The 12,765-nt window shown below is 40.4% G+C and overlaps 1 protein-coding gene across 2 annotated transcripts in view; it reads left to right on the forward strand.

Moving 5' to 3' along the window:
• Positions 1-12,765, forward strand: part of LOC147200723 (teneurin-3-like) — a 213,569-nt gene that overhangs the window by 176,689 nt on the left and 24,115 nt on the right. For both annotated transcript variants that reach the window (XM_086118984.1, XM_086118985.1), the window contains 2 exons: positions 8,545-8,714; positions 11,052-11,178. In XM_086118984.1, coding sequence (XP_085975110.1) covers positions 8,545-8,714; positions 11,052-11,178 — 297 coding nt within the window. The remainder of the gene's footprint in view (positions 1-8,544; positions 8,715-11,051; positions 11,179-12,765) is intronic.

Genomic DNA, 12,765 nt, shown 5'->3' on the forward strand with positions numbered 1-12,765 from the left:
GCCTTTAGCGTCCTCTTACACGCCCACCCTTCACTCATTGGCGACTGGTACCTGCGAGGGGCGTGCCTTTAGCATCCTCTTACACGCCCACCCATCACTCATTGGCGACTGGTACCTGCTAGGGACATGCCTTTAGCGTCCTCTTACACGCCCACCCTTTACTCATTGGCGACTGATACCTGGTAGGGACGTGCCTTTAGCGTCCTCTTACACGCCCACCCTTCACTCTTTGGCGGACTTCCGCATGCCTGTCGTCACTCACTCCGCCTTTTCTCTATATAAACAGCGTGTCGGCCAGAAGTGCTCTCAGTCAGGCTTTGGAACTCGGCGCATACACTAGACGCTCCGCATTATAAGGCGTCCTGTCCATTTTGGAGAAAATTTAAGACTTTTAATGGCGCCTTATAGTCGTGAAAATACGGTATTTGTTAGTGACTACAGCAGTCTTAAAAAGCATTAACGGATGACTGACAACCTGGATAAAATACAGAAGCTGTGCATAAATCAGGATAAGCAGCAAACTGCACAAATAGTAACAGAACCTTATCCTGATCAACTCATTGGAATTGAAACACTCGGTGAACAAAATGATTTGAACCTTGGAGAGACATTTGTTTACTGTGGAACTGGCAAAGGCTACCAAGGCTTTCAACTCACAAGATAAAGACAGAAAAACGATACAGCTACAGTGGAGGATTAACAAATGGATTCAAAACACACAGCTGTAATGGAACCCCAAGAACTGGAACTTAAAGAGGACACCCCTTTAGAAGAGCGCAGGCAATCTATTTTGTAACAGGAACTACAAAATACACAAGAATTGAGGTCACTTAAGTGAACTAATTAAAAGGAAGGGTGAAATGCTTGAATTAATGGACACAGATTCTAATGTGGATCTCGTCAAAAGATATGTTGACCATCGAAACAGAGTTTGATGAAATTTCAGAAGCTGAATATCCCCGTTATAGAGGTGTAACAACAACTCATGTCAGATGGCAGGCACAAACACAGATCAACAGGTTTGGTTTGAACCAAAAGCTGAACGGGTCAAGGACTTTATTGCACAAATTAATGAGTGGATGAAAGCTGTTCGTAGATGTACAAAAGAAGCTAGTGAAGCCGACGAGAACATCACACATTTTGACAGCGTATCAGAGACATCTTCTAAAAGGTATAAATGGTCAACAGCAAGCTCTGGCTGTTCATCAATGTAATCATATAGGAGCTTAAAAAGGGTAATGAGCAAAAAGGAAGTTAAATTAGCAGCAATGGAAGCTAAATTTGTAACAATGGAAGCTAAAGCTGCAACACAGGAGCCAAAAGCTAAGCTTAAAGCTGTGGCAATGGAAACAAATGCAGCAATAATAGAACAGGGATCTATCATCAAAGCAGAGGTAAAATAATGGGAAAGTTGGCTTCAAACAGCTAAAGCAAAGCTTTAACAGCAGTATCTACAACAGAAGCAATGTTGAAAGAAGCTAAGCGATGTGTTGAGACACTTGAACAGAAAGGTGTGCTCAAAGCGGCCGCAATTGAAGAGAAGGCCAATGTAGCAGCAGTAGAATGTGTCCAATGGGAAGAAAGGCTTAAAGCAGCTAAGACAGCATTATTGGAATAGAAAGCAGAGTTGGTAGAGTTAAAAAGACAGGAGGCAAAACCAGCCACAGCAACAACAATTCAGGAACCTATTGAGGCTATACAACATGACGCACTGTTGACACTGTATTGATACTGTGTTGTCAATCAACAGTGACCTCTGCTGTACATGAAAAATAATTGCAGGTAAACAAAATCTAGAAAAAAGGAGAAATGTGCATGCTGTCAATCCCCAAATAGCCTGTGAAATAATATTTCAATTTTATTCAACTGCTAGTTTTTTACTTGAAATATGATTTCATCTTTGTATAATTTCATTTGCTCCATTGATTAAATGATTTTGTTGATGAAAAGGGTTCCAAATTTGCTCAAATGAGTTGGCACCTAAAAGAAGAAGAAAACCTTTGTCTCACAATGGAGAAATTCACAATTTACAGCAGCAAAAATTGTGAAAAAGAGAAATATAAAAAAAACTAAAACACATTGCATATTTGTCTCTCAAACTATTCATAGTTAAAATGTTTAACAGGGCGGCCCGGTAGTCCAGTGGTTAGCACGTCGACGTCACAGTGCAGAGGTACCGGGTTCAATTTCAGCTCCGGCCTCCCTGTATGGAGTTTGCATGTTCTCCCCGGGCCTGCGTGGGTTTTCTCCGGGTACTCCGGTTTCCTCCCACATTCCAAAAACATGCGTGACAGGCTGATTGGTCACTCTAAATTGTCCCTAGGTGTGGGTGTGGGCGTGCATGGTTGTTCGTCTCTGCGTGCCCTGCGATTGGCTGGCAACCAATTCGGGGTGTCCCCCGCCTACTGCCCGAAGACAGCTGGGATAGGCTCCAGCACCCCCGGCGACCCTAGTGAGGATAATGCGGTTCGGAAGATGAACGAATGAATGAATGTTTAACTTATGAATGGGATTTTGTGTACCAAAGTGTTCAACCATATGAAAGACCACATAAAAAATGAATTCATTCATACATTTTTATTGAGGAGCAAAAGTAAAATTCATAATGAAATTTAATTTCATCATACCTGGGGTACTCACAGCAGAAGTGTCTGCCAACTCGTCATTGCTATGTCTCAGCATTGATGAAGCACACTTATTGACGTAAGACAGATCTGTCGAGCAGAACAGACACTTTGCCTACAATAAAATAAGTTATTTTATCTGGAAAAAAGTCAAACTTCTTTCTAGAAAAGAGTAGAAATATTTCATTAACAATTAAAAGTAAACACTGCCCAAAGGAGGAAAAGGTTTACCTTATTTGGCGTCAGAAGATCAAAATATTTGCAGACATCTGAACATTTTCGATAAGCAAAGCAAAACTCCAACACAGACACGGGCATTCGTGCAGGTACAGGTACAGCAACAACAACCAGTTTAATCTCCACAATATGTAGATACAGTGAACCCTAGCTATTTCGCGGTTCATTTATCGCGGCTTCGGTGCATCGCGGATTTTTTCATTCATAATTTTTTTTTTTTTTTTTGGATCTCAAAAATCTGTGTCTAAGTGTTGTTTACTATGCGTGCTAGTGTGTGCCACTCTGCTCAAGCGCAAAAGGTCCACGTGGGGCACGTGTGTGTGCGTGCACGCATGGGCACGCAGGTGAGTGTATGTGTGTTGCTGAGAGAAAGAGAGAGAGAGAGACTTATAAGAACAAAAGCAGGTCTCTTTCATCCTTAATTTTCTTAATTGACTAATCATAAACACATCTGATGCACAAGCTGGATCGCTGGCCTGTGTGTGTGGGGGAGGGGAGAAAGGGAGAGAGACTTATAAGAACAAAAGCAGGACTGTCCATCCTCAATTGTCTAAACAACCTTAATTGACTAATCATACACACGTCTCCTGCACTCGGCGGGATCGCTGGCCTGTGTGTGTGTGTGTGTGTGCGCGCGCGCACGCGCGCTTTGCTCAAGTGCAAAGGCCCACGTGGGCATTTTTTTTAATGTTAATTGGTCGCTACTTTGCGGATTTTCATTTATCGCGGGTGGTTTTGGTCCCCATTAACCGCGATAAACGAGGGATTACTGTAGTTTGTTTCCTTCCTGCAAGGTCGAAATGAAATGACCACGTTCTTGGTTAAGCAACAAGGTCTTTTCATTTTGCACCACATAACATTACTGCCTTCAAAGGAGATCTGTTGCAATACAAACCCTTGATGATGTCACCCCAACATGACGCAGTGAGGATTGTCTCTACTTAATACACATAAGGAAACCCCAAAGAGTTCAGAAGGCACTGGACCCAGATGAAGGATACTGTGAAGCAAAGAGGATCTTCGAGGAACATTTGATGAATGCTTCCGCTATTGCTAGAGCACACCGCAATAAAGCCCTGAATTGGCCTTCCATAAAGATAGATGGTAGTGAAGCCCAACATGGTATTGCTGTTTCTCAACACCCGTATCACTGCACCGTCGGATGCAGATTACCTGGATGAGTTGGACGTCACAAACATGAGAGCCATCATTAAAAAAACTTGTGGAAAAAGTAGATCTGTTGCAAATGTTGAAACTCAGCAGAACCACTGGAAGACCCAAGTTTAAAAATGTAAGGCAGTTCATCAACACAAAGGCTACGATCTTGCTACATCTGCATTTTGGTGTTCAAAGAATGTCAAGGGGCATGCAAAGCCTTCAGTAAACATCACAATGAAAAGGACATGCTAAAAGTGAGTTTTGCAAAAAAATAAAAAATGTTAGTGAAAAACCTCATTATCACAGCAAAACCAGAAAGAAAAACAGACCTAAGGACTTTACCAGAGCAGTCAGGGCTTTCACCAAACTCGGTATTTTGTCAAGGTGAACACACCATGGAGCAATGCTTTAAAAAAATAAAAAATAAATAAGACTCTTCACAATTAAACTTTCTCCGGGAAAAGCAACTTCGTTTGAGTTGACTGAAACAAGGGCAAGTTTTGCCAAAAGAAAATGAAACACGAGGTCTGTACACAAACACATCCGAGTGTGCCACATGTAAAAGGCAAAGATAAGCATGCGACAGAAGGAATTTAAGATAAAATGAAAAACAGTCTGTGCTCAGCAACTTTGTGGAAATATCAAATGAAAACAGTGACGACAATGGGGCAGGCGATACAAACCGCATCCTTGCCACCATTCCAGTCCAAGTAAAGGCCAAGGCAATAAGGTACTCACTACATCATGCATTCCTAGACACAAGCATTACTGAGAACTTTTTATACAGAAAGGCATTTGGATGAGCTTGGTTTGCATGGAAGACAATTGGACTATGTGAAGCCCAAAGATCGTTTCTCGCCATGTCACAGCATTGTTGGAAGTAAGTCGCCTGGAGAGCTGCAACTGAAGTGTTTGCAAAAGGTTAGCCGTTACTAAAAGTAACATTCCATTGCAAAAGGCCATTGACAGATAGCCTCAACTAAAGCGAGTGCAAATTCCTCACCTCAACGCAGAAATTAGACCTCTTGATAAGGACCGATGATCCGAAAGTAATGGTAGCATCAGGAGTGAGATTGATGGACAAAATTATGTAATAACAATCAAGGGCCGATGCTTAAATACGCCAATAATGTAACACTGTTACAATACAATACATCTTTATTTATATAGTGCTTTCACATCAGCTGCAGCTGTAACACAGCACTTTACAGAACAGCTAACATAAAAAATATATAATACAACACATAAGACACGAACAGTGATACAATCGTAACCACCACTCCTACATACGCTTTGTTGTTTGAAGCAGTTCTAGATGAAAGGGGAGATAATCAAAGTTCCCTTCCACCAGTGGATCAGAGACGTCATGCTCAAAATGTGAACACACCGGCTACAAGCTAAGTTTCAAAGTTAACAAGAAGCTGCAGCGTCCATTGATGAAAAAAAAGAGATTGATTCACTTCTCCTGTCCCATGTAAATCCGCTTCAATTTCAAGCGGCGACTCTCAGTTCCAAATATGCATATGTGCTCTGCGCTGATTCTCCTCTCCGCACCAACAAATACTGTCCAACAAGCGCCGACATCTCCGCTGAACAAAATGGGGCTGTGAAAAATGTTGCACAACACAGGCGCAAAAAACACAAGCTCCCTTGGGGCTTTTGAGTGGCAACAGTCAAATAGCGCGGACATTCCCTGCCAAAATCAAAATCAGTGCTGGTACACGCATGCTGCCAAGAAGGCACACCCATCAAGCACAGATTCTTCTCCTTCGATGAATGTCGTACCGACCAAGTATAAACAGAAATTGCTGGTCACAAAGAACCAGGAAAAACAACATTAACAAAAAAGCCCTTGCAAAGGCAAGAAAGTAGTAAATCCGAGATTATAAGCGAAATGACTTGAGTCCAATTTCACGAAACAAAAACATGAGCAAGATCAAAGACAAAATGACAAATACTTACAAGGTGTGAGACTAGAGAGCAAAAACGACAATGGCGAGTTCGCGAAAACAACACTTGCGCGAGAGCACCGACAAGGTCAATAATCCGACAGAGACACGGGTTCTTAGCAGTCCTTCCTTGGCTAACTTGATGACCAAATTGGCAGCAGGCGTGTATGCTGGAGGGAAGGACCTCCTCTGCCACCTGCTGGAGACACACAAGAATAGGCTCATGGCAGTCCACGGATGTTGATGGAATTTTGGAACTGGGTGGACAGGGAACAAGCTTATATAAAATCAGGAGTGCACATAAGCGGTGCACAGGTGCTCATGCACACTGGAAACATTGAATTGTGTACCAGATTCAAGCCTGTTACTGTGCATATGCATACTAAGCAGCTCATTCAGTCAGCTACGGTTTAAAAAAAAAAAGTCACTTAAGTTAAATTACTTAAATATTTAAGACTGTTAGTATCAGCAGCACGTGTTTGTTGGGATGTCGAATGTGCAGTCACACAAATTTGAGCTGAGCATTTGATTTTCGCTTGCCAACTTATGGTGTGATTCAACAGCGCTCACAAAACAATGAATCATCCTCTACTGTATGTTTATTCCCTTGACGGTTCGCAAATTGTTGTCAGATGCAGATCGATGATGGCATCATGTCAATTCTACTTACAAGGTAGAAGGAGATGGAGTCAGGAATAACTACCTATTTGTCCCCGCTGTTTGAATATTGCATGACATCTACTGGTGTGGTTTAATATGAAAATTGTGGCCTCTGCAGTGTTTGATTCACGCAGCAGTGCCACTCTCAGCAAGCCCTAATAAACCTTAATGAATGATACACTACTGGTAATGGGATGAGTTGCAATGGGAACAGGACAAACACTTCCTGAGACAAATAGGTTTTGCCACTTGCTGTGCATTAATGGAGGAGATAATGTCAGCTGCTGTGTGAATAATATGTATGAAAATGTGGCTGTATCCGTATATTTACATTCCAGTTGTCTTGAAAGAGCAACATGATGCCAATATAAATCATTAAAGTTGATGAGTTTGATCCGAGGACTGGTTAAGTGAGCAAGTACTTGGATGATAAATTGACTTCTATGTGGGATTAGCATAAACCTAACATAAAAACATGTTGGGCTGACTGATTTATTTCTGCACAAAATGCAAATACAAAGTTTAGTCGGTCTCAATGTGCTGTAGTAATCCGAACAGAGATGGAAGCCCATTTACAGGCAATTGCATATTTTGGCAATTTGTCGGGTGAAATAACAAAAACAGCCACTGTCATTATATCATATGCTGATAAATTGTCGTGGTTTTACACTGAATACACAGGGCAGTTAAATACTGTAACTTTTGCAATTCTTGGTGTATTTGTTTATCTGTTGTTACTGTGGCTGTCATGAAGGTCGTTTATGTTTTTAGTTTGCAAACCTGAATCATACTTACTTGGCCATTGGGTCACAGCATTCAAAGTGCAACAATTGTTCTTGACATGCACACACACATTTTTATACACACACACAGAAACACACACTAAACACCACTCATCAATCTTCAAGTGAACCTCAACATTTTTAAAAATGGGCTTTCGGAAACCATTGTAAAAGTACAAGAACAGGATAAGTCAGAAAATATCGACTGCCTATTCTTTTAAATTTGGGTTGAGGGCCATAATTTATTTTTTTAAGTGCTTTTGGACATCCATAAATGGCCAGTCTGCATAATGATTTATTTCTCTGTAATATTTGGATGGTGGGGCATGCAAACGTGACGTTTGGCGGGATTCCCTTTAGGCTTGTTTTTCATCCAGCTGGCTGCTGACCACAGTTACAAATATCTTCCTCCTTAGTTTCTCCAGACTTAGCTCACTGCATTCAACTGGTACTAAATGTATACATGAATGAACGGCTAAAAAGAGGGTTATGAATAGGATTCTTTTTTTTTCTAGTCTCTCGATTAAAACTGGTCTGGAAATCATCTAATTCAGTTACCTCTCCTTTGCTTTTAAGGATCCTAATGTAAGGTTTAAACGAGGCCCAAATGCACATTTTTTGTCGTTGTTTGTTTTTACAAATGACATTTAAATGAGACAGAGCAAAGAGAGAGTCTGAGTTGTTTAAATTTCTTTCAGGGCCATCAACAAAGGACGGGGGGGAAAAACTGTCACTGATTCATAGACAAGGCAAAAAAAATGCTAACTTGTAAACAAAATAAGTCTTAAAGTGGGGGTTGTTTTTGTTTTACTAACGTTTTACTTTTAACAGGATATTTATTTTTGAAGAAAATCAGTGATTTTTTTTTTTTTTTTTTTTTGGCCACCGTTTCAAAAGAGTGGGAATTGATCCATGCGATTTCACAAGCATTTTCTTTTAGAATTTGTGCCACCTAAACATGAAATCTGTTGGCACGCTTTTTGTTCAAGATGAATCAGTTTCTTTTCAATTGTGCGCATGTACGTTTCAACATTCCCTGACAACATTCCGAACACCATCACTGGGGAACTGCCTGTTTTTTTCCTTGTAAGATGTCAACATATCTCTCTTCTTCTGTGTTATTTTCATTCTAAGGTGAATGGAAGGAACCTGTTGTCTGTGGATTATGACCGCACTCTACGAACAGAGAAGATTTATGATGATCACCGGAAGTTCCTCTTGAAGATCATCTATGACACCCAAGGGCATCCGACGCTGTGGGTTCCAAGCAGCAAGCTCCTCGCTGTTAACCTGACATACTCCAGGTAATCATTTGTGTCCTGTGGAATTTATCACACTAATTTGGTCAAAATCACTCATCATTTGCTGCCTTCTGTATGGAGTACAATTGGGACCCCAGTTATTAAACTTTGAAGAGATGCACCAAATCCCAACGGTAGTGTTAAATGCTGAATCGTTGTTATTTAAATAGCACCTTTTAATTTCTTCCCAATCCTATCTAATGTTACACTGTAACCCAAGGAGCCCTATTTTCAAAGGCAGGCACCTAAAAATTTCTTTTTGGTGAAGGGGCAAATCTGGTCTCGCATGTTTTGGGACTGTGACGTGCCTCACCGGGTGTTGTGGCACACGGAGCTGCCACACCCCCGACACACCTGAAATTTGGTAACAGAAAGTAGACTGTGCTTGGCGTCAAAACGGACACATCCCCATTTTCGTGCCAATGGCAATCACACGCGTGGCCATTTTTTTTTCTGTTTCCATCATGTCATGACATGCGCTCCGACCGCTTTGATTTTTAATGCAAATCGGGCATGATGCCACCATTGGCCTGGAAAAGGGTACGTTCCATCACGCCACGACGCACAATGGCACACATACCCTGTTACGGCCAACTATACCTAAGTCGAGCAAAATACTAAAAGAAAGAAAACTACACCTATGCACGCAGACTGCGATTTGTGCTGTACTTGGGTGAGGAATAAAAATAGGGCTGTAGGTGACATTGCTCTGTTCACCAAACAATGACAATCAGTTAACAGTGCGTCTTGCAACACCTGACAATTGTGAACCAAACAACTGAAATTAGTATCCGACTGAGAGTGTGCTAAAACTCAGTGCTCATTTTACAGTTTAACCGCAGCGAGTCCCAGGGACTCGCTGATCAGAAAAGTATGAGTCCCATTATGCATATCGAGAGTCCCAAATTTCGAATTCTGAAATGGTCTACTTATTCAATTCCATATGATAATAACACAAACAACAACAATATACATTGATAATAGGTTTGTTTCTTATAAACAAATGCTGTAAAAACTTAAATAATTCAGGCATGCGAGATTTGCTGAGAAATAGGCTCTTATTTCATCCCATGATTCAGTCTTTGAGTTCCTAAATTCTCCTCTCTTTACTCTGCTTGCAATGATGCAAGGCTTTCTCAAAGTCAACTTATTATCGCAAAATACTATCCAACTTTAGCTGCTTCCTCTGTGATATCTCCGCAATAAACTTTCGCAACACTTGTTTTAACGTGACACGACTTGGCAATTGTCTGCTTCCCGCGAGGTGAAGGCCGAGCTCGCCAATCTCGTCTCGCGAGAACGGAAATCTCGTCACGCGAGATTACTTAATGCGAGATCAAAACAACAATTATCAAACTGCGATCGTTGCTGGAAAAAAAGATGTACCGTAGGTTTTTTTGTTTTGTTTTGTTTTGACTGAGAAATTTCCTTGCGTCCCAAAAACGCACAATTTTTGGAACTGTGCGTCCTGCAGGAAAATTATGCGTCTAGGATGCGGGACGCAGAAGTAACGAAATGGCTGAAACTGAAATCGCTATTTGGGAATCTCCACAACGTGTGTGGGCATGCATGGTTGTTTGTCTCTGTGTGCCCTGCGATTGGCTGGCAACCAATTCGGGGTGTCCCCCGCCTACTGCCCGAAAACAGCTGGAATAGGCTCCAGCTCCCCCCGCGACCCTAGTGAGGATAAAGCGGTTCGGAAGATGAATGAATGAACAAACAAGAAATATGCACATCATATTAAACTTAACCAAAGCATACCACTCTGTGGAAATGAGCAAAGTTTTGCAGAACGTAATGAAATTAGACACTTACTGAATGTAATTTGATGGTCGGGATAACTTTGTGCTGTGATTTCCACCCACTGTGCCGCAGCACGTAAGTGATTTATGCGAGATTATCCGGTTTGTTGTGGTAAATGATGTCATTTTACTTCATGTATTTGACAATTATTATTTGCTAAAAATATTTTATCTTTGTTCATCTCTCTACTTTTATTGGCCCTGTTAATCTTCCACTAGGTGGCACGTTGTATCCACCTGCTGTCATTCTTACAGTAAAAACAAAAACAAAAATATGTGTTTCATAGAACTTCGTAGAACTAGGCAGGCCGAGCTTTTATTATTTCAATATATTTTTGTGATTTATTTATTTTTTTATGGTATGCAGTAAGATTGTTGTAATGCAAAATGTGTGCCCTGGCTCAATAAATGTTGGAAAACACGGATTTAATGTCTAGCACTACCGGATGTCCATCTGAGTAGAGTATAAGGTGCGCTTTCTTTTTTAACTGAATATATTAATTTTATTTAACTGATGTGGTTTTCTGTGTGCGTCCAGTACTGGGCAGGTAACTGGCCTGCAAAGGGGTCCAACCACTGAGAAGTGGGAGTATGACAATCAAGGAAGAATCATTTCCAGAGTATTTGCTGATGGAAAGACATGGAGCTACACTTATTTGGACAAGGTAAGGGAGAACGACAAATTATATACATTTACTATGGACAGAATTGTCACACTTTTACCGCTGTATTTTACTGATAGTTTGGACAGTATCGTATGCCATTCAAATTAAGTCAGACTGCATATTAAATTGGTCAAAATTGAACTGTGATGTCAAGTTTGGCTTCTCTCGATCTTCAAAACGTTATAATCTAAGAAAAATGATTCATGTGCATAACGCCGTGGAGCTTTTCCAAATTCAAGCTTGCGTATCAAGGTCGTTTTTATGTGACTCGCAAAAGCAAATCATGTGTGTCAATTTCCATGATCCTTGCTAAAATTTGTCCCGAAATGTCAAATTGTCACATGAAATAAATAACATTGAGATTTTGCAATAAAGTTGTTACCTTATTGACCCTCATTTTAACAATAATTGAACAAGCAACAAACAAAAAGTTGACTGATTTCAAAACTAGTAATCCATTAATTTGTTGTGTACAAGTCATAATATGATGTGATTATTAAACATTGATTCGGTTTCACTGTCGTAAAGGCCCTCCTGGGGAAGACGTGACTCCAAAGTGACCTGCGACAAAAAAAAAAAGAGTTTGACACCGCTGGTGTAGCGTGTGCCATTCTGCCATCCCTTGGCGTGCTTTAAGATGTTTAATGACACCCTCGTTGGAGTTGACTGTAAAACCCAACAAAAAGAATTACGCACATTGTATATTTAAATACAAAACATGCTCTGTTTTTAAAACATCGCAAATGCTAAAGTCAATAAAGAATCCCATTCAAATGCTAACAGCAAATTTGCATCCACTTTGGGGGCGATAGTCCTTCAAATAACACATTTTCACAAACAAGCGCTGTGGAAACACATACACACAGCTAAGATAGTACAACTCGAAGGCACAAATTCTTCCCAATATGCAAAAAACAAGTTCTATTAACAGAGTTCAATCTTAACATTCTTCAATTCTCATTCTAAGCATGTCCTCCATGCATGCGCGTCACCACATTGCTTCTAAAAGGGTGAAATGCACAGGAAAAGCCAGAATATTTTAATATTGTTTTTATCAATTGCTGTTTTTACTTTCTTATTTTTCTCTCTTACAAATGTATTTTGTCATTGTCCTGTAAAGTTATTTTTAAGTTCAACTTCAAGGATTCAAGTATTTTTCCTTTCTTCAAAATTCAAGGATACAAAGATCCAAGGACTTTTTTGTTGACATAGCAAAACATGACATAGCACTTGTGAAAATAACACAAGATAAAATAAATGATAAAAATATTGGGCTAATGCTTATTCAAGGCTTCAAATTAAATTTCAAGGTCCTTTTGTACTTGACAAAAAGAATGCAGTGTTCAAAAATAAAGCGTTCAACGTGCAACGATAAATGGGCATGAGATGATGATAGTTTTGAGCAGTTCAGTCTTAGGAGTTGAATACATACAAAGTTTTGAAATCAATGAGGAATCGTTTTAAGAATCGTGATTATTTTTCCCATTGTCGTCCTTCCCTACTGCATATGCATACCCATATCCATGCGCAGCAATTCTGCCAACTCCAGGGGAAAGAGAGAAGGCCACATGCATCTTTCTCTCAGTG

The sequence above is a fragment of the Hippocampus guttulatus genome, chromosome 9, assembly GCF_054856545.1.
Source record: "Hippocampus guttulatus isolate MCC_2025c chromosome 9, RoL_Hgut_1.0, whole genome shotgun sequence".
Taxonomy (NCBI): domain Eukaryota; kingdom Metazoa; phylum Chordata; class Actinopteri; order Syngnathiformes; family Syngnathidae; genus Hippocampus; species Hippocampus guttulatus.